Here is a 23,692-nt window from a genome sequence, read left to right as displayed (position 1 = left end):
ATGAGTGTAGTATACCTTGGTATTCCCTTTTTTCAACAACTCAATAAGGGTTGAATCTCTTTGCGCGGCGCAGATGCTTGTTACTGCATTAGTAGCGACAGTGACGACAGGCGGCGCTCTGGGGGAGACAAATTGCGTCGACGTGGCAGCCGGGGACGCAGGTGATGCTGTTGACGTTCGGATATTAGACAACGGCGGTGGAGCTGGTGCCACGAACCCTGTGCGTGACGCTACGGAGTCTGTAGTTGTACCTGTCACAGAGGAATTTTATCATGAAACTGTTGGTTCGTTAAGTTCTGTTGTGTGAGGATGATGTCTTTGTCCTGTTTGTGTGTATGTACCTGTAGATGATGTAGCAGCAACAGTGGCACCTCGGCGGCTTATGATTTTCTCTTCTATAAGCGCTCGTACAGATACCGATGCAGTTTGTAAAGGTGGTCCCGTAGATTCCTTCTTATCTAGTTTCTTGTTGTCAGAATCCTATAACAATTATAAGTTTTGAATTATATATGGATTTCGAGGAGTATGTTTTTCACAGATTTATCTAGAAGAAAGAATTACCTTTTTAAAGTATCCACCATGCAACCTCATGTGGCCATTTAGAGCGGGTATATTTTTGAACTTGCGATGACAGAGGTTGCATTCTACCGGCTTGACGTCACTAGGTCGCGCGCTGCTGGCCGCGGCACCGCTGCCCGCTCCGCTCGACGCCCCGCTCGCACTCGCACCACTCGCGACTTTCTGACTGCTTTGCTGCGTCTGTGAAAATCATGATGACTTTTGAAAAGTTCAAAAGACTCGTGCTAACCTATTACGGACTTCGTAATTTTAAGGTATAAACTTTCGATCTTCTGTAGCTCGTTAATATTCTGAGTTAATTAATGGATTCTGATGGACGCCGCGTAATCCCTGACGGTTTAAGGGAAATTGGTAATTATAGGTCAATCCGGAGTCGTAAATAGCGGAGCGCGCTAACTTCGGTTAAAACAATGATAGTAAATAATGAATAAGGTAATATTTATTTGCGAAATTTTTCGTACAAAGCGCAACGGGAGCGCAGTGCAGTTATTCATTCACGTAGAATTTTAATTAGTTGCGGATTTCCGTCGCACCGCGTTGGCGTCCGACGCGTCGCGCGCCAACTCGTAAATTATATCTGATAAAATGTTTTAATGTCGGAATTATTCTATTTACGAACATTAGCATTCGAGTTTGTTCTACACGCGCAGTTAGGACCACGATTACGGCCATATTTTGCTAACATAAATAAAATAACAAGATTGTACGATAATGTTTATTGTTAATCGTTGGAGAAGAAGGTCTTAAATAACTATTCAAAAATGGCTTAAATGTTGAAGTAAATTTGAGAGAAACAGAAGGTGAGCAGGCTTAACCTTTAACATCACGGGCGGGGTCTAAGCAGACCCCACGCGCTCTTTTTTAACTGTATTTTTTCAAATTGACAAGCTACGATCGCAGCATTTTGGCTAATCTCAGTGCGCCGCCGACGCTTTCGACGGGTGAACTTACGTGGCGTTACGGTTAAGGTAAGTACATTTTTTACTCGTGCGGGGATACCTGTGGACCCCACCCGTGATTATACGTAGTATGTTTTTTCACTTTGCAAATTTTTCAATTTGTTGTTTTTTCAGAATTATTGTTGAAAACTGAAAAAATGAGTCGCCAAATATCAGAAGACGCCATCGCACAAATCCTACAGGATATTAGTGACTCTGAAAGTGAAGATATTGATACAAATTGATCGACAAAGAAGACCCTTTGCCTAGTTCAGATGAGGCTGGTCCTAATGCTCCAAAAATGAAGCGGAGGTGCTCTATTTGTCCAAGGTCTAAGGATAAAAGAGCACTTTTGTTGTAGATCATGCAAAAAAACTATTTGTAAGCCTCATTCAGTAGCAATTACTTACTTATTGTTTACCGTGTCAACCAAAATAATTATTTTTTACTTTAGCGCCCGACAGTAATATTGAGGGGTTGTGATTTTTTGTATTTGTATGATTATTGTTTAGTTTTCCTTATATTACGTTTCTTTGTTTCCTATTTTATTAGAAAGTAAGAATATATTAGTCAAAAATTGATAATTAAAAAAAAATTAAGAACATTAGTTAATTGCCTTAAAAAATTGCTATGTACAAGATGTTATTTCGTTAAATGTTTTTTCACTATGTAAAGACTGATTGTTTTGCTGACAATAAAAACTTTTTATACGTATTAATATGTATTTTCTTTTAATCTAAATTAATATTTAAGAATTTTTGAAAAATACGGAGCATAAATGTAAAATACCTATGGGGATACTTCCGGACCCCACGCGTGACGAAACGTTACCATAAACAACGCGTGTACTTAAAGGTTAATGGCATTACGGGTGGGTCGGGTCGGGTCCAAACTTTCCGTCGCAACTGTAGTCGTAGTCTAGCAAGCAATAATACTTCAACGATACCTCGGCGTGGCGTACGTAGTTTATAAATGTGAAGGTAGTTGATTGTTATACGACTGCTCTTAAAAGTTGTTAAGAAAGACTGTTTAACTTTAAACATGTCAACGTTATGTGCGGTGAGATAGTGTGAATACGTGATAGACAAATTAATGAAACAAAACATATTCATTAGATGGTCAGCAATTTCTATGTACACACTACACTGAATACGAAAAAAATACTAAATTAGCATCAGTTATTTGTAAATAGAATCTTTAACAAAAAAAAAAACGAAATATCACGAAAACCAATTACCAAGTAAACTTCGCCATACGCATTTCAAAAATAGAAACCACGAGCGTCAACGTAGAGTAGGTATAATAACAAAAACCGAAAAACTGTTTTGCTCAAATACAAACAGTTAATTTAACGATAACTGACATACTTTGACGATAAACATTCTCAAAGAAAACACAATAACCTGAATTAATCCAATGAGACGGAGAAATGTCGCATAAATATTAAGAAAACGTCTTTTACTTCAATTGAAATGACAATTTTTGTTTTAAAGGGTACACATAGACATAACAAAAATTTAAGCTGCGATCTTTTGTGCTATGAAAGACTGTACATTCTTCAGGGCTGACCCTTGTCAGTAAACTAAGAAATACCTACATAATAAAAATATTTTGTATATGGGAAAAAAGTTGAAAGTTTTCCCTAATTCATATCAGAAGGTAATTAACCTAAAGTGAGAAAAATATGTATGACTGACCATCATTGACCATGTATTTTATTTCTTCGCACTGTGCTCTCATGCCTGCCTGCATCGTAGGTGAAGCTTAACTAGATCGGCTCTACAATTAAGACTATTCAGGCTGCAATACTACGCAAATAACACTAGCAAACATTATAACGTAAAACTTCACAAACTAATATAGCAAACACTTGGTTTTATTGCGAAATATACGAAAACTCTAAACTAGAATTGAACCACTTAAACTAAACACATTGGAGGCGCTCTAATGACGTCACCGTTGTCAGGGCTGGCACGCACAAACAAAACGCTGTGTTATGTCTTCATTTGTACAGATAAACGCTTTTTGTCACGTGACTAATAACGGTACAGAGGACACATGTTAAAAGTGGGCCGTGGGACTGTAATTTATTTGATTTGAAGCTTTTTTCGCGAGAGCAGCCCTAACGCGCCATTAGGGCTGGCTCGTTAGGTTAATGTGGAGGTGAGAGCAGATGTTCTGTAGAGCTGGCTGTAGCGTTTTTGCTATACATCATCCGAACTGCAGTTGGCTCTAGTATTGTGCTTTTTTGGTCTGGACCGTTCTTGCGTCGTTATTGTTGCGCAGTTCGCAAATGGCACTCAATTTAGCTATGAACTAGATCAAATGCGGCGCTTTTTTGTCTTACAATACGCCTCGGAGATAAATCTATGGGTTCGTATTTTAAGTAGACAGTGATTTAAGAGTGACTGATTTGATACTGTACATCATAATATCATTCTTCAAGCACGAATCGCAGTCTTGGGAAGTTATTTCAACGAACTTTTTTGTAAAATCCACAAAAAGCATAAAGTTTAATCCCTACTCACTCCTCCTAAGATAACATTCATAAATAACACCATACTTATTGTCACTCTTTAAAAATTAGGATAAATACATACCTTCTGAAACGGTTTACTAGCTGGCTTACTAAACGTGTGAGTTTGAAAAAGCTCCGTTATCCAATTGTCCATGTCTGCACTATTCACGTTTAACTAAATCCTTAAACCATCCCACGCAGTACCGCACATAACCCTTTCACTGCTATCGGCAAAATTATTTTGTCTAAACACGAATTACTTTGCGACGAAACTATGATGTTCATCTCGTGGGATTCGAACACAAAATGAAGATACAATGAATGGGAAAGATATCGAAGAGATGACCCCTCGATTAATCTCCAAGCTCGCGAATCGAGATAACTGACCAGACGCGCAACAAAAGCTGCAGTTTGTATGAACACCAATTTGCATAAACTTAACAGAACACTCTATTTGAACAAAAACATTATTATTTTCTTGTGAGAATATTAATTTTATTCAATTACGAATAATATTCAAAAGAAGTTTAGAACATTGCTTTTATATCTGAGCCGTTATTTTAAAATAAATGGCTTTATTCTACTTCGGTCAAAATACGTAAAATAAAAGTTGAGTAGCAGCAGTGTTGATAAAAGTTTTTATTTCACGGGTACCTATTAGTTTGAATTATATATCTTTATAGTAACTGCTATAATACGGATCAAATGGGTGCTAGGTCATTGAAGTCTTCGCAAATAAACCTGACATAAAGTAGTTTTCACCTGCTTTCTTAGTACCCAAGTTACCTTTAAAGTTTAGCAGGATTCTCTTTTTCTTAGATGTTATTGATATTTTTATTTGACTTCTTCATAATGAATATTTATTTACTAACAATCGTAAATATTTCGTAAAACTTCTGCATCTTAAAACAATTTAAAAGGATCGGAGTGTGTCAGAATAATTCAAAGCTATTGTCATACTCGTGTGAAAAATTATTAATGCTGATTTTTGGAAGCCAACAAGTAAGGGTCACGCAAAGTCTGACATTAAAGTTGAGGGGCGAAGGGGCCACGTGGCGCCGAGGTCATAGGTTAGAAAGGTCAAGTCTCCACTTTTTAAAATAGGGTGTCCCCTTAAATATTCGTCTTTTAATGAAATAATTTAATTGCTTGTGTTCGTTTTCTGGAACAACTGTCTCAACAGTATTACCTCCTACCGTTATTGCAAAATGTTATTCTATTTAGCGAATTGAAAAACGTTAAATTATAGCCCCTATTTGAGGGTTACCGAAACGAATGTGTCAAAGAAAAATGTACTTCAAAAGACATTTCTTTGAAATAGAAATGTATTTTCGCGACATTTGATCCGTCTACGTTTACCATGGGGCTTGAGTTTTGTAAACAGCTTAGCGAATAAATATTTTTTATAGGCTGTCGGACGTGGTATTAGAAAACGATCTATTATTAGGTACACGTGCTTTAAGTAGATGTTACGCTTAGGAGATAGAGGGAGTCACGTAAGTGCTACGTTAGGTACACGTCTTCAATTATGCATCGGGACGTTTATCGGTGCGAAGCGGGCCGCACCTGCGTCGTTGTCACCCTACATTATTAATGGAGCGACTCGAGCGGGGATCGCGACGTCGCTCGCCCTAAAACAATGACACCGTCTTTATAAACGATCCCTTTTCTAGCAAAAACTTATGAATTATTGTTGGATCTCTCCAGAAGGGCTGCCACTGTTTTTAATCAACGTGCGATGTTTCGGGGATTACTCTATGCATATGTTATGGTGTTAGTTAATTTAGTCACAGAACCGTTATTATTCACTTTAAATTGAGAGCGCCTGAGAGATGATCAAAAATAGAGTGTAACATCTGTCAAGGGTAACAAATTCAATTTCACTTTTGAGTTTCTTTTTCTTCGCCCCCATTAAAAGTCCCTGAAATTAATATATGAAAAGTTTCGCGGGGCCAATGTTCGTTTTCTATTTTCAACATTGGCGATTGTATCTCGGGTAAAGTTTGGTAAATTTCTTTGCATCAGGGGTGAAAAATCAAAAGTCCATGAGATATTTGAACAGATGACAGCTGAAAAAGAATCGAATTTGGAGCGAAGTTGGTACCTATGTACAAAGACGTAGAATTCGATAAGAGACAGCGACGAATTCTTTTGGGACGTGGTTTGAGATGAGGGTACACTAGCGTTCTTTGTTCTCTAAAATACTAAAGCGATATGTGTTGAAGTTTTTTCATTTTATTTGTCTGAATTCAAGATGTTTTGAAGCCCTAACAGAAAACTAGATTTTAGGTTCTTAGGAGTTGTACCTATAAGTTTTGTATCATCAAATCAAGAAAGTATAAGTTACTCGGATAAAAAAAAAATATTTTCAGAATCTATACAAATTCACAACTTTAAAATACCTGTAAATAAATTGGCGCACCGTTCATGAATGCGCCACATTTTTATAGTAGTCTCAAATATAAAGCTGGCAACACCTTCCCCGTGTATTGCAGCCTCATGCACGGCAAGAATGGCGCTGGTCCTTAGAGGCAGCAAATGTAATTTGTGGTTCGCGTCAAAAATTGCAGCGGTGGCGGGCCCAATCTTCACTTATTGAGCGCTGTGCCCAGCGGGGCCGCTAAACATGTATTGACCACGCCGAAAATTGGTTTCTATTGAAAATTCCCGCGTATTTTCAACGGAAAATGGGCTCTTATTTTGTATGGTGACAGTTTTGGAACGTGAAGATGTTTGCTGTGTTATGTTATGTTGTAAGATGTCCGTCGCTGGTCTGGATTGAGAAGTTAAGGAATTTATGTATGAAAATGTTTTCTATTTTTATAGCGTTGTGAGTGAGCAAAATAAATATATTATATATCCCGCTGACGCTGTTTAGATAAACATAGTCAGTAATCTGAAGAGTTGGGAGTAATGTAGATAATCCATTTAAAAAATCTTTTAGCGTAAGGTGGCATTCTTTCAACGAAGACTTCATTCCCGTAACATATTCTTAATTTGAGATCCGGTTAGACTTTAAAGAAAAAATGTCGATGTATTTATTAAAAGCAGAAAAATCCTCGCGTGAAACTCAATAGAGTTGTTGTAACAATAATGAACACGCCACATTGGCGTCAGGACTGTCAGCTCCTCAATGACTGTATTCAACTTGGAAATTCCACCAAATTATGTTTCACTACTCAATAGGTACGTTTCTTCAATACGATTTCCCCGCGAGAATAAATGTCCTTTGAATGCACTTGTAAATAAAATATGGATGTCTGGATATTGGCAAAAGCGGCACGTCTTGAATGATAAAGGAAGGTTGTAGCGGAAAGTGGGTTATAATGTCAAACGTTTTTGTGTCACCTTGCCGGAAAATGGAGACTGTATAATTAGCCCTAAACATTTTACTGTATCCGATTCAACTAAATAACAAAACTTCCAATTGAAAAAGTTAAATAAAAACCACAAAAACTCATTCTAGCTTTGCAACCTTGATTGTAACGAAATTAAGCGCAAATGGTTTTAATTTTAGATTGGCTGTTTACGGCCAAATGGACTCTCTATATTAATCGAGTTTACGTAACAAACAGCTCTTTGTGTGCTGCACACTGCAGTGCAATTTCAAACAATGGCACTGTTCTAAGAAACACAATTTTCAGGAGCTTGTTTCTAAAATGTTAAGGTTTAGATGACAACTTGACGCGCGTTTAACAAATTTTATTGGCCGCAAGCCAGGCTGCTTGCATGACGTCTTCAGATCTTAGCTGCGGTCAAGTAAACTCCAAATAAGTCTTTGTTCCAAAAATCTTGGAGAACTAGATTAAAGTTTGGGCTTGAGACAGTTTCAATTTGTTGACGTATAACTTGTTTTATTTATAAAGTTTGAACGGTCAAATATTTCGGCCGGTACGCAAAACAAAGCAGTGTAATATCCTCTATCAAACACAGACGATACAATTAAGCCGAATAGCCGAAACAATCATAAACCGCACACATAGATAATACTCCAGTGACATGAAAGCCGATCACCGACGTCAATGTCAGGCGCCAAACGTGTTCTATTACGGCGGTGTGCAACTGGCCCATAATTATGGCTGACGTCTCGAGCCGATTGCTAGCTAACCCCCGCCCGCCGGCGATATGTTCCTGACACAGCAAACCCATTGTTATTAACACAAATCGATTCCAGACGAAATTCGAGAGGCTATCCAGTTGTACTCGGAAAATGCCTACGTGATCTCCTATATTGAAAGCTTTATTAATATTAAATATTACAAGTAATTGTGGACCTTATGCCGATGGGATAAAGTTTGAAATTAAACATTTTCTTCGTAATAAAGTTGAAAAGTGGTAAACCGCGAAAGTGGTGAACCGATGCGGTCGGATTACAGTTAAAGCGCAGTTGTGGAGATGTTTCATGCTTTTTTCCTACAGATTCAATCTCTTATTTTTGGCAAAACATTAAACTGTGGGTAAACTGGACTATTAATAAAGTTAATGAAAACTGATGTTGGTTGATTAGTTCAGCTAGAGAATTAAAATATGGATTTAGTATGGGCAATGAATAAAAGCCCTAGTAAATAAAAACTTTTTCAATTATTACAATGCGTAAATAGCCTACAAATTATCCCGAAGTACTAAGCTACGTTCCGATGTCAGCTACACAATACATTTTTATAATTTACTGAAAAATGCTTGGAGACATACAAAAGGATGCAGCATATTTCATTTTAAATGGCAACAACTGGCGACAAATATGTGTAATTGAATTCTCGTACTGTTTCCGAGAAAACCGCTGTGAAATAAATCCGTACAGTTACAGTATTGCATTTAATACCAGCCGAGTTCGGTTTGTTCGAATTTCATACATCATAATAAATGGCGTTTTTGTGAACTATTTCACGTAAAACACAAAGGCTTTTTAAAAGTCTCCATTTCAATATTCAGTTATTACGACATGCCAGATACAGTATGATTTTATAGAGACGACAAATAAATACTTTGTTGAAAAAGGGGGATTTTTAAAACTGCGTGTATTTGGTATTGATAAACTTTGTAGACTATTGGTATCACTACGTGCTAAATAATTCCGCTATTGGAAGCATGAATTTCAATCACATTTCGATCTCTTCAATCTCTGATGGCATTCAATGAACGCGAACATCCCGCTATAATCCGTCTAAACCTCGTTAGCGAATACATGAGTATTCAATAATTAAACAACGGGTTTACACTGAAAGCCTTTGTCAATGTTATGACGGAATTATATTCGTGAGTACACCGGACCGTTCGTAATTATGTGCTCGTGTGGAACCGGCTTTATTGCTTCCTGCAGGTGACGTCGAATCAGGCTCCGATCAAAGTGAGTGCTTTTAATAAACCCCGACGCATACCTGGTCTGCAATGCCTATTTAATGTTCAACCCCTTCTGTCAACAGCCCACGACAATAACACAAACTAACCTCTAACGCGTGTAACGAGAGTCCATTTTCGAGTGACAGTTACCGATCGTAATAATTATTTGTGTGATGATATTTTCGGAGTTCGTGTAAAAACTGATAGAGTATAGTGAATTTTCCGCATGTTAAATCAACTGTATTCGAGTGTATCTCGTGTCTGCGTGAGTTTTAATGAGTGGAGCGGTGTAATTATTTTTGCTATGTGCGTCATGTTTGTTTTGATTCGTTCGTTTTGCGGAATGTGGCGGAATGTTTGTGCCGGGATCATATTTTGAATTTATTGTGTGCAGTCAGACGGAATAGCGAAATAATTGCCTCTACGTACTTCTGGTATACAAGTACTTTGTACAGGTTACATATTTATTGACGTTAACGTTCATTAGTTAACGTTAATGAACCAATTTCATAATTATATGTAATATTAGAATCAAAAGTTTTTATTGAATCTAATTTGAATCAATGCTGCCCCTAATAAAAACAGGTGCGCTCAAAACTAATAAGTTTCAAAAGTCCCACATCTAATAATAGCACATTTCTCATTGGAAAGTTCTCATCGTAACTTGTATTGAAATAGCTCCCTATAGTGCAAAATGTTAGTGGATCTAGTTCGATACAATGCGATAAAACCGGTTCAAACTGGGTAGGCCTTGAAGCATGGCGTCTATGGGACGGAACAGGTGGCGTGCGGTGGACACGGGACCGTATTCGCAAGCCCCCTTACTATGGAACTTTTATGTTTGTGTTGTGAGTTTCGATCGTCTTTGGGGTGAACCAAACTCATAAGTAGGTATGATCTCATTCAAGTGATTGCTTCTAAGCTTGTTACGTTTTTATAAGAGCAACATAAAATTATTGTTTGATATTTTTTGAGATTAATTTTTTTATTTTGTTTTAAGCATTGAAAATCAAAAGGTATAATTTATAACACTTGATTAAAAATAGCTGTATTTATTATTATAAAATAAACAATGAGACAAAAATCTGTAAAATCTAATTTAGAAAAATTTAAAGTATTTCAAAACAAAGGATCCCAAAACTGTCTATCGCGTTACACATACATATATCTGTAATCCATGGTAGGGGTTGTCCGCGACCACACCTGAATTATTAAACCCTGACAAAAGCTGATGAATGGCCGATTTAATTCACCGGCGATTCGCACTCCAATCCGCGATGTATCGCCATTTGCATAAGAATCCCGACCACCCCACTTCCCACGGTCCACTTACATTGTTTTCATACTAGAATCACTCACTAGGATTCATAATTCAACTTGGATTTTAAGTAATAATACTCAATTATGTTCTAGTTGCAGCTTTCAATTTCCAACGATTAATTACAGCTTTAATACACGAACAATTTCGCTCGCGAAGTTTCCATATTATTGAGCTGTTATTTTCCTGTTTTATGAATAGAAAAATGTTGACGGGCGTTTTGCTGAATAAAATATCGCGTAATTTGTTCGTCGCAAATGCGATGGGTTTCATGCTGCCGGGTGTTCCTAAAAATAAATTTAAATAAGTAATCTTTTCGCGAGTTGTATTGATGTTGTTAATTTTAAAAGGAAAACAAAAATTCCATGACGGTATTATAAGTGTCGTCACGTCTTCTGCTTCATTCTTTTATTAAACATGGTAAAAAATATTTATATTTTATAAGCAAAGATTGAATCTCTATTGACGAACTTTGGACCTCCGAGCCTGTTCAACAATGCAATGTCTTCAAGCAAGTTATAAATGGTTTACCCGAGACTCATATGTACACATACACTAAAATAAAAATAAATAAAAATAAAATAATGTTTATTATCAAAAACGCAACTTTACATTGTGGTAGATACCGTTGAGCCACAAACTAAGCACAGCTTGTATCTTGTGGCTCTGAGTGCTTTAATATTGCTTATATTATAAAGTTACATAGGTACCAAATCTTTGGAGATGAAATAGTAAAGGAAATTATGAGCTAAGGATGTTGGAACTTAAATTGAGGTACATAATATAAAGAAAATGATATTAAAACTAGGTGAATTAATCGGGCTTTTATGCTAGTTTGGTGTGTATGTGAGGGCATGTGTGAATGAGTGTATGTGTGAGGTGAGAGAGTGTGTGGTGTGTAGTGTCAGTGTGAGAGTGATAGTGTTGATGGTGTGGGTGACTTTGTAGGTATGTTGATGGTGTTGGTGGCTTTGTAGGTACTACAGCAGAGCTTCGGTTTCGACGTAAGTCAGTTTTAGTAGGGCTGCAGTTATCTTCTTTTTACACATATTGTGAGTACAGTCTCTAAGGTCACAAATTCTGTTGACCTTGTTGTACGTGCTAGGATTTGAGTATTGGGTGCAACGTCTGGCTAATTCAGAGTTGGCATTAGGTAAAGGTATTCTAAAGATCCGTTTTCTAAGTAAGTCCTGGTAGTCGGCGCGTTTTTTGATGACGGCGTGAGTAGCAAGAGTTGCCATGAGTATAAATAGCTGTCGAACCCTTAGTACACGGAACTTTCCATACAATGTGTCTGTAGGAAATTTAAAAGGTAGTTTTAAGGCTACCTTAATTAGAGCTCTTTGTGCTCTTTCCAAAGTTATGAGGGTGCTTTTTCCAGCACTCCCCCATATGCGTATGCAGTACTGAATGACGGATTGGCAGAGAGCGAAGTATACCGTCTTCAGTACGTCTAGTGGTGAGCAGTCCCTAAGCTTTTTCATGACCTGAATTAGTTTTCGGACTCTAGCAGACAGTGAGTAGATGTGTGCCTTATAGTTTAGGTGTTGGTCTATGATGACTCCGAGGTACTTAATGGTGTCAGTACGTGCGATTGTTTCGCAGGCGCAGTGTTGTTGGGAGTCATTATTTTGCGGTTGTGTGCACGAGTGTATTTTTAGAGTGAATGAGCGTGGAGGACAGGTAGAATTTGTCTTGCAGAACGTAATGAACTTGCTTTTGGTTACATTTAGTGTCAGTAGATTATGGTCTAGGGATTGTGCTATCTCAGAAAGTCCGCGTTCAGCCAGTTCCCGTACACAGTCCCAGGACCTTCCATGAAAGACAATGGCTGTATCGTCGGCGTATGTGACAATTTCGGCACCGTTAAGGGGCAGGCTTACTATGTCGTTTATGTAAAGTGTGAACAAGGTGGGGCCCAGCGTGCTGCCTTGAGGTACTCCATAATTAATTGGAAGGAGTTTACTTTTATGTCCACCTATTTTGACGTATTGCTTACGGTGTGTGAGGTAGCTGCGGAACCATTCCAGTGTGTTGCCCCTAATGCCAATGAGCTCGAGTTTTTTTAGTAGCAGTCCCGTTGACACCGTGTCGAAAGCTTTTGCCAGATCGAGGAATACACCAATGCAGTATTGTCCGTTTTCGATATAGAAGGAAACTCGATCTGTCAGAAGTGACACTGCGTCTTCGGTGGATCTGCCTTGACGGAAGCCGAATTGTCGGTCTGAGATGATGTGATTTTTATCGAGATATTCTGTGAGTCTTTTGTTAACTATTTTCTCTAATATTTTTGAGACTATGCTTAGGAGAGCTATGGGTCTGTAATTTTTAGGGTCGTCTTTAGATCCAGTTTTATAAATGGGGGTCACGGATGCCGTCTTCCAGGAATCTGGAAAGACACCGGTTTCTAGACTTAAATTGAATATGTGGGTTAAGGGTTTGATAAAGCTATTGATGCATTTAGAGAGTAAGTAAACTGTGAGTTGATCGGGACCAGGTGCACTGTCTATTTTTAGATTCCGTATAATGTTGGTGATTTCTTCATCGTCAGTAGGACTCATAAAGAATGATTGTGAGTTGTTTTGTTGTGACCGGTAAGAGTCTATTAGTGTGTTGTGTGGTATCCCGAGTTTGTTGAGGATTTTGGCTGCGTGCTGTTCTCCTACGTTGACAAAGTGCTGATTGCAGATATCAAGTGCTTGTGTGGGGGAGGTGCTAGATGTAATTAGTTGTGTAGCGCTGTTTTGGGTGCTCTTGTTTCCGCAGATGTTTTTTATAGCCGCCCAGAGTCTTTTAGGGTTGTCTTTATTTACGTGTATTTCGTTTTTGTTGTGTGTGTTTTTAAGATTGCGTAGCAACATGTGCAGGTAGTTTCTATAACGTGTATAGATTAGGCGTTTGATGTCATCACTAGGGTTAGCTTTGCATTCTAGATGTAGTTTGTCACGTTGTCTCATGCATCTTATTAAGCCGGGTGTGACCCATGGTTGGATGTTAGCAAGTTTCCTGGAGATCTTTATTTGTTTTGTGTGCTTGTTGATTGCGCCGGTGACAATATTGTTAAATATTTTTATCGAGTTATTGACGCAGGAGGAAGTGTAAATGGGTTCCCAGTCGGATTGGGTGATCTCGGCATCCACAGCATTCCAATCAGTTTTAGTTTTCCAGCGTTTGGTTTGTATCGTGTTCGGCTTAAGATGTACACTGCACAGCGCTAAGTCGTGGTCCGTGATGGAGAGGTTGCAGACGAGACCGACTGCAGTTGCGTTGGTTTTAACAAATATGTGGTCAATACATGAACCGCATCTCGTAGGAGCAGTGATCGCAGGAGTCAGGTCGTGTGAAGCCATGAGACATGAATAGCTAGAAGCCTGGTTATTTTCTAAGTCTATAATGTTAATATTAATGTCACCAGCTACTATGATTGTTTGCTTATGTTTTAGATCTGAGAGTATAGTGTCAAGGGAACTGAAGAAGGTGTCTGCGTTAGTAAAAGAAGGGGAACGGTATATTGCTAGAAGTGTAATGTCATATGTGATGTTTAAGAGCAAACTGTCAGCGTCAGCTAGATTGGCTTCCGTACTAGTAACGTTATTCCAAGCTGTTCTGATGTAGGTAACAATACCTCCGTTTTTGTTAACTTGGGAAGAGGTTCTGTATATGTAGTACCCTGGCATTTCTTCTAAGATTGTGCCTTCAGACAGCCAGCACTCTGTTAGCACAATTACATCAATGTTTGAGTTCAACCTATATAAAGCAACTTTAAAGTCGTCGAAGTTTTTTTGATAGCTTCTTATATTGTATGTAAGAACTGTGAATTTATCTTTGGAAACATTTAGGATAATATTGCAACTTTCTGGGGAATCTACTGTGTGACATTCTATTGAAAAGGATTCGTCTATATCATTGGCGATGTCAAGTGAAGCCATTTTTATTTATTATAATGATGTAAGAAAGAAGCTTTTGTGCGTGATTTTTATTTAAAATTTTTGTTGCGTCTTGATTAAACTGAGTGAGATTGACAACGTTTCCATAAGAAAGAGCTTGTGGTAAATAGTGTTGTGTAGCCGTGTAGAGTATGTATTGTGTATTTAATATGTATTTATGTATTTGTGTAAGAGAGGAGCCGTGCGTGTTGATTACCAGTGTATGTTGGATTCCTAAGTTTGTTGAGATATGTGCATGTGGTAGGGAGAGTTGTTGGCGTGTTAGTGTCCGTGTATGTGTAAGCCCTTGAGTGAGTGATAACATAATTTTCTTAAGAACTAATATAATCAAAGGAATTAAAAGGTAATAAAAATAGTTAAAATAATAACATAACAATATGTGCTTACATAAAATGTATGTTTTTATGTATTTGTATTTATGTAATTGTAGTATGTTTTTTGGTGTTTGTGTGAGAGAGAATACGTGCGTGTTGATTACTACTACTCGTGTATGTTTGACTCTTAAGTTTGTCAAGTAATATGCGTGTTGTGGGGAATGTTGTTGACAAATGTGTGTGTATGTGTAGTTAAGCCCGTTAGTGAAAAATGACATTAGTTTCTTAAGAACTAAAATAATCAAGGAAATTAAAAAAATGTAAAAATGGATAAAATAACAAAACAAAACATGCTTACATAAAATTTGAAATGATAACAGGTTTGTCTGAGCGTCAGCCGCTTGTTTGTGCAGTTGTCGCGGGGCAGTACCGCAACAGGTCATCCATGGTCTTAATAGTGATGGCGGGGTTTCCTTCCTTTTTGCGGATGTAAACAGTTCCATTCTTAATCCAGCAGAACTTGTAATCACATTCTTTGGCGCGTAATCTGGCCGCGCGAAATAACTGTCTGTCCTCCTTAGTGAGACGCTCATTGATGTATATGGTTCTGGATGGACCTGGTACGTCAAGTTTTTCGCTAGAAATGTTGCGTCTCGTTTTCCCAGCACGTAGGAATTCATTACGTTTGTTGTGTCGTAAGAATTTAACAACCAGAGGGCGAGGCTGGTTTTCTTGACGTGGGCTAGAAGTTATCTCGGAGTTGTTGTTGAAGCGGGGGCCAGTTCTGGTTACGAAGTCGATGTCTGTGTCTTGAAGATCAACACCTAATTTCATAGCAACTGTGAGTATCGTATGTACGGGATTTTCGTTAGTAGTTTCGTTGATGCCCAATATCTCGACTTGGTTCTTCAGGTTGGATTTAGCTTGAGACTGTACTTGCTCGCTGAGTTGTTGTATTGTGGCCTTTAGCACCGGTATTTCGTTAACTTGTTTCTCCAAGCATTGGATTTTGGTTTCGGCCTCAGTTACTCTCTTCTCAGATAGTTCTAATCGCTGATTACATTGAATCAAGAGATCTGTTAGCATTTTAATATTGGTTTTAAGGTCACCGACATCGTCGCGCAAGAGCTTTATTTCCGACGTGAGTTGCGAGAAGCTGCCTGGGTCTGGTGAGTCGGAGGTACAGTTCGACAGAGGCTCATTTGTGCTGTTTGGTGCAGGCGATGACGTATTTGGTGTGTGCATGTCGGTGTTACTTGAGCTAAACTTTTTGTTGCGGCAGGTTGGACATGTCCAGTTAGCTTTGGTTTCTTCAGTCAGTTTGCGGTAGTCAGTTGTTTTTGTACAAGAAGGATGATAGCAATTGTTGCATTGTACGCATTTTAGAAATTGGTTGGTTCTTATTTGCTTCACACATATTACGCAATCGTTTACCATCTTCAAGTCGTGTCAATAATTCCAAAATATTAAAAAATGAATAATAATGAGGGCAGGAGGCTCGCAGGTGGCCCGCACGTGCGCCCGGTGACAAGGACGAATTATTAACTTTTCGCGTCCCGTCTCTTTTACCCGAGGGGGTGAAGAGCTTTCCTCAGCGCACCTGTGTCCGAATATTTTTTTGCGCACTGATTATTTTATATTTTTATTTGTTTACACTTCACACAACAATGAGTTTAATCACAATAGTTTATGGGTCAAAGTTCCTTGAGGTTTGTACAGTTTTTTACGGAGAAATTTGGCACGTCCTCTCCTTACAAGTTCTAGATCGGCACTCAAACTATAACATATGTGTGTGTACTTAGATAAATGTGCGCGGTGGTTACTTAACGATACACAATCTACAACGTGGCTTGAATTGTTGTACAAGTCCTACATAGGATTTACTGCTGCGTCGGCTACGAAACTCCGTAGAAGTTTGCGGTCGGCTACGTAGCGTAGCCAGTATTGTTACACGCTACGCCGTAGCCTGTTTTGTTTTCGCCCAGATGTGTTATTGTTTGGCGCGCGCTGTTAGTTACGGTCAATGTTGGATGAAAATTATTTGAGTTGACCGGCAACTATCGTTCTACCGGGATTGGTCTTTTTGTTCCAACGTTTTAGTGGTTTATTGCTACGGTACGCTGAAATACACAGCAGCAATATTTAACCTAGTTTTATGTACAAGCTACTACATCTTTATTTTGGTAATCACGTTAGTTAAGCGGCATTTAAAAAATAACAGCATCTTGATTACGTTTTACATTAAATGCTAATGAACCTCGGGTGGGTAATGAGAAAAAATTAACGCTTGAGATGTTTTGATGATGACGACGGCACTTAAAGAAATAAATTACAATCCTACTAATTAACAAAGGGAGTTCTCAGTATTGTGTAAGCTCCGTATTTTTCTTCTTTCTTCGACATAAATAGGTAAAAAAGTTGTTATCGTACAACACAAGTCTTGGGCTTGGTGCTGCTCGCTTTGCTAGTCTTTGCCGTATTTTTCTTATAGTTCTTCCTTATCACAAAGAAGTTTAACTAGAGTATGAATGCTACAAGCTATGAAGGACTTATTTAGTTTTCTTGAAGCTTACTCATGAAATGAAGAACTTGACAAAGCATAGTTGAGACAAAGATCAAGACTGAACTTTCTTTGTTGGTGTTAACTTGATAAGTTGTTGAGATGACTCGTTTACATGAATCTAATAGAAAAAATATACAAGGGTGTTAAGTATAAATAAGTTTGACCGCTATAAATGTCTTAGATGGATATACCAATTTGGATGCGGTGTTTTTAGATGAATGCTGGTTTTAGGTATTTATCATACCTCATACCTCATCAGCATAGGTACCGTTAAATGTTTTTTTTATAATATAGTTTTAATTTGACATGTACTAATTATTTTCCAATCACACGCCTTGTCCAATTAATACTGTTAGTGTAAAAAAGTTGGTATCTTACCGTACAAGACTTGGGCTTGCTACTGGTCTTGGGCTTGGGCCTCGCGGGCGGGGTGGGGGGTGCGGGCGGGGTGCAGGGGGGGCTCGAGTCACTGGTCGCGCTGCTTGAAGTCGCGTTCGATTTGTCCGATCCGTTGCTGGACTGTAAGGAAAAATACCATATAAGTAACTTTAAATTGTGTGTGACATACCTATGCATTTTGATAACGACAAATCGATGATCTGCCGTCGAATCGACGATCTGACCAATAGGCATAATTTTAACGGTCGGTTATAGTATGGCTAATCGTTGTAGTTAAATGGTATAACCCACCCTTGCGGTCTTGTTGGTATGAGCTTTCTTGTATAGGGTGTTCGTTAACGAACTTCAATTACAGGCACCCTGATATTTAATATTTTTTGCTGTCCCTTACGTTAATCGAAAACCTGACACGCATTGTTGAAGTACCTAATTTTAACAACAATGCCTAGCGTGCGACCAACAATTTTTAATATATAAAGTGTCCAATAGGCAGTAGGTCTAACCGGCTCGCCAGGATTAAAACAAATAGTTTTCACTTTTTCCTAAATAGTGTAAAAACTCCTTCCACTACAATTCAAACAATTTATTGTATTGGAGAAGTTTTTATGCTGGTTCATGTTAGGTAGGTAGTTGTTCTGTTTTGTCGCAAATGTTTCGTTTTGGTATGAAAAACCTTAGAGCCGTTAGAATAAAGCTCTATTCAAAAAGTGAAACAAGAAGTCAGACACGTATCAATATTTACTACAATAAGTGCCAGATATGTTCAACAAGTTAATTTAATAAAACAAACATCACAGCTAACCCTTACACGTCCACTTGATTTAGCCGAGCACGAGTATAGATAAACACCAGCATATTGCCGGACGTTTTTTGTCAGAACCTTTAATGGCGGAAAATTAAAAGAGCACACACAACGCGGATTTCGGGCTAATTGCTTAATTAATAAGGGCGGTCGCTGAGTTTACACGAATGGCCAGTTGGAAACCCGCCAGACATGCCTAAGTATAAAAAGCTAGATTAATGACGGACTAAAAGCAGTATATGAACTACTTAACTGATGGGAAATTAGCGGATTAGGGTTGCGCACGTTTTTGAGGCATGTTACACCGTAGTGATGGGACTAATTTATAAAAATACATCAGTCGAGCCTGTGGCATTAGAAAATGTAATTTACTGCGGCAATGCGAGACTGCTGTAAAGTCTATTATTAAATATAAATAGACTGCCGTTTGGGCACAAAATTGCTCTTTATAGAAGCTACAGCGGTTAATTTTAGTTAAACGAAAACTCGGCTTGTTTTATTAGATTTTGTTGGTAAACAGGTGTTGCTGATGTTGCCGCACTTGTTCTCATATTTTAGTAGAATTTTACGTCAAACTACCTATGTGATACCTACCCCTATTTTTAATCACAATGATGTTTTCTCATACAAATGATATGTGAATAATCAGCCTAACTAAATATAACTAATATTATAGTATACAATAAAACACTACAAATATCCTTACATCAGAATGCGGGGGCTGCGTGCGCGCGGCTGGCGGCGAGATGGGCGACGCGACTCGCTGAGCGTTCGCACTCGTGGTCGCGTTCGTCGTTACTTCGCGCTCGGCACTAGTGGGCGCACTGGTGGTTGGCGTGCCTGATGAACCTGATAAACATAAAAACGTGTAATGGAATCTACTTGAGAATATAACAGTCTAAAAAACGTAGTTATTATAACCAGGTTATTAATTCAATATTGAATATAGGTGGGGAAATATTCAGGTAAGTATTTTACATTTTGTGTATATTCTTAGTAGCAAACGAAAGTTTCGTTTTGTGCCCCATCGGTGCATACCAAGCTACTTTACCTAACTTTACTTATACGGAGTTTTACATCCTATTAGTACAGCACAACTCTGTTTAACGCATCGATGGAAGCTAGCGTAGCATTATGACGGTACACAGTTCAATAATAAAACGCTGCTTCGAATAATTTATTTGCGTGAACCCACTTCGGCGTGTTAATGCGTTATTCGAAGTGGTAACTATCGTGGCTTCAGTAGTAGGCAATCAACGGTTATGGCCTGTTAAAACTGCAGCGACTGTTTCACACACTCCACTTTTACGATGTACTTCGGTTTTCTTATGGTTCATGACGTTTCTAATTGTTAAACTTGAACAGTACGTTTTTGTTATTTGACGTATAGTGGCAGTTATCTTGGCAGTCGTTTTATATACGTTCATATAAAAGATCTAGCGATTTTAAGATCAGTAGGTAATTATAATTTTATATCTAAAGTCCGTATTTTTTTAATGAAGGTAGAAATAAAACGAATGAAAAGGAAAATCGGACACTGAATTGCAAAACTATGCTTTGCTAAGAACTACCTTATCTTATCAGAATTGTCAATATAGAAAACAAAAAACACTTTTATTTAGTTACTTATTCAATTTGGTTCACTAAAGAACACAGGAGCTTACAATAAGAATACAACAATTAATTAGAATTTCGCTTCCGAGAACAAAGAAGGGCGGGACGGGGCTTATGACGGTATTGAGTCGGTTTCAATTCGCCACAGACGCCATTTATATTCGCCTCGGGTTTTCAACTAGTTACACAACCAGACATGCGTACGTACTGATAATATTGTAGGTGTATGTACTTTTTGGATGTGGAGTCCGTTATATTTTGGTTTTGTGGAACAATTTTGTGATTTTTCGGCTATGGACTTTGAAAGTATCATTGCATTCGTATAGTGACGGTGGAGTTCACGTGATAGAATTGAACGGATGAGCAGAAAATAACTAATTTCCTAAATCATTCGCAACTTTTAAAAAGTAATTTTAAAGTTAAACTAATTCTTATGATTTATCCAATCAAGCGTACTCAAGGCCCGTATTCTGAAACTAATCAGCAATTCAAGGAGAGGGATTAAACAAATTGGAGACCCTTCAACGTTGGGATCTATTAAAAATTGGTACTCATTGAGATTACGGCCGACCCTTCCAGATTTACGAGTTGCCTTATGGGGAAAGTAGCAGATGAATATTATTAATTGCTTATTTTATTTTTGGTTTATTACTTACATTTACAATAGGCTATCTTGTTTTTTTTTATCGCGTGTTTTACGAATGGAATGGTAGGGCATGAATGTGTTCAACTCTTAAATGTTAATGCTTTTATTAATATTTTAACCACACAATTTATTTGTATTTTTTTTTCAGGTTCCCGCTCTTACCATACAGAGATCATGTAATGTTTTCGCAGGAGTTTTCAAAAATGTACACAGTAATGTTAATGATGGGATCCTGTTATCTCTCATGGAGAGATGGGACTCGCAGAAGGCTTTACTACTCACTCAAGCAAGTTCAATTGTGTATACACGAAAAAAAATTTCTATAGCTTAATATTCTCGATAAACTTACTAGCATCAGCGGGCGGTTGGTGATGGTTCTCAGTATGCCGCCGCAGCGAGCGAGCGTCGCAGTAGGACTTGCCGCAGCCGTCCGCCTTGCACTCATACGGCTTCTTGTTCCGATGTGTCAGCATGTGCCCGTTCCTATGAAGAATATTACATAGGATTTGAGATAAGAATATAATCTTGTGAGTTTTCTGTGTGGACGGTTATATAAGGAAATAGGAATAAATTGTCCAGTTTAGTGGTCTCCGTAGAGCACATTTTTTTGTTGTCCCGTCCGGGAATCGAACACGTGGCACTATGAAGGCCCAACCAACTGTCTCCGAAGGCTAGCTTACAATTACATGTCTTAATCCTACTATTAAATTACTTTTTTATTTTTATATGCTTTGTAAGCAGTTGTTGTAAACAAAAAAACAAAAATAACCGGCACAGATCAAAAATACCATTCCGCGTCATATGGTATAATAGAAATGTGACCGTCCGGAAATTGGAAAGGCTAACTTGTGATCTTATCCGTTATTAGACTGGATCGATTTTGTCCCAAGCACTAAATTTTGGATCCTAAGCGAACATATTTTTCCTAGTCAATTTAGTGAGCAGGTTTCGTTTTTACACGATACATATTTATGCAACTTGGGGATATTTCAACATACTACATGATGTTGTATTTCTGTAGGCAATAGTTTATTCTCTTTGCTTAGGAACGAATATTTTACTAAGTGCAGTATCACGAAAAAATATAGACTATACCACTAAACTCATACTTTTCCGCTATAAATGTTGAAAAATCCCGCGATATTTGTCAAAGTAGGTCACGATAGCGTGCTAAGTGTGTTGGTCAATGCGCGGCTATATGAAATAGCCTCATATAGCTTCATATAGCCACGTATAGCCGCGTATAGCCACGGTATAGCTCATTAATATTCATGCGGCTAAGCTGTGGCTATTAAAGCACCACCTTGTCGACATGTGTCCCGTCGGCTAAATGACTGCTTTGATCTTTAAACTAGTTAGCTTGTTTGTCCAAACTAGTTATGTTAGTGATTAATATTCCCACGGGTGTGCTCTAGTGAATTGTGTTTTTGCGATTTTGATTTCTTGTGTGTCACAGATTTTTTTTTAGAAGTTGTTCGTATTTTTTATTTCTGAAGGCACGTGTACCACTATGTGAAGTAAATTTTTTTTGTTTACAAGTGTATTTATAATTCTATATCTTCTCACTTTTTGAAGTGTGTGGTGTAGGTATCTTCCAACCCTGTACCTTTTGATTTTTTTTGAATTTCTCGTATATGAAGTCTCTTTAAAATATATATTTAGTAACTTTAGATTTAGACTATATTATATCTACTTACAGATGGTCCTGCCTCTTGAACGCCTTGGCGCACGTGATGCACACGTACTTGCGCTCGTCGCTGTGCGTGAGCTTGTGTTTCGCCAGCGCAGACGCATTGCCGAAGATCTTGTTGCATACCTACAACAAATGAGAACTTTCGTTAGTCCTTTTTTTTTATAAAAGCGGGTTTGGAAAAAGTGACAACTTAGAGGTATTTTTGTCATATTTATAAACTATTTATCTGTAATATCAGACCCTTGAAACTTGTTTTCTGGTAATGAAAATCATTTTGTGCCGTTATGCTTCTGAAAATATAATACTGCAAGAACTAGACTGGACTATTCCAAGGCATCTTTCAACAATACCAGATAAAATAAACGTACTCCATATACATCATACATATCCATTGTTATTCACAGACCACACACAATAAACAAACAAAGATGTGTATTCTCATTTATTATAGCGCAACTAACACGAGCGTAGCCAAGTGGCCCCGGGCGGCGGCAATAAGCTGTAGTTAATATAATAATTATATTAAAATGGAGGCCCTACCGCCGACAATGGCGAGAGGTCCCCGGGCGCGAGTTGACCCTAATCTTGCGTTTGTTTCTCATCTAATTAGAAGGACTTTTCGTCTCCTTATCCTGTTTTTATTTTGATCTTGCTCTCGGGCTGTATTGACGTAACGTGTCATATCCATGTAGATATATGAATGTATTTATAAATAAGTCTGCGTCACGAAAGATACCTAACTCTCAAAAATATTTGTGCCATTTTTAGAAAACACACTTACCTAAATTCAAATAATCTCAAATCATACTCCGTCTACTAAGTTTCTTTTAAAACATAGTTTTATATCCATGGTACATTTATATGGTGAATTATTTATAAGTCCGGGTCAAACACTGGCGTGTGTTATATTGTAACAGACTTACTGCTGTTTGGGTGCTATGTTCCACATTTAAATATTTTTCATCAAACCCCAAGTTTTAAGTTGAATTGTTTTGACTTCTTTTTTTATATTTTCTTAGGA

At 37.9% G+C, this 23,692-nt stretch overlaps 1 protein-coding gene across 2 annotated transcripts in view; it reads right to left on the bottom strand.

Moving 5' to 3' along the window:
• The window catches only part of LOC110373400 (zinc finger protein 541), a 222,395-nt gene that overhangs the window by 7,616 nt on the left and 191,087 nt on the right, over positions 1–23,692 (bottom strand). For both annotated transcript variants that reach the window (XM_064039704.1, XM_064039705.1), the window contains 7 exons: positions 22,676–22,794; positions 21,328–21,461; positions 19,425–19,567; positions 17,896–18,036; positions 562–759; positions 342–480; positions 16–251 (listed from right to left, as the gene is read on the bottom strand). In XM_064039704.1, coding sequence (XP_063895774.1) covers positions 16–251; positions 342–480; positions 562–759; positions 17,896–18,036; positions 19,425–19,567; positions 21,328–21,461; positions 22,676–22,794 — 1,110 coding nt within the window. The remainder of the gene's footprint in view (positions 1–15; positions 252–341; positions 481–561; positions 760–17,895; positions 18,037–19,424; positions 19,568–21,327; positions 21,462–22,675; positions 22,795–23,692) is intronic.

The sequence above is a fragment of the Helicoverpa armigera genome, chromosome 20, assembly GCF_030705265.1.
Source record: "Helicoverpa armigera isolate CAAS_96S chromosome 20, ASM3070526v1, whole genome shotgun sequence".
Taxonomy (NCBI): Eukaryota; Metazoa; Arthropoda; class Insecta; order Lepidoptera; family Noctuidae; genus Helicoverpa; species Helicoverpa armigera.
This window is presented reverse-complemented; position numbering and strand designations above follow the sequence as displayed.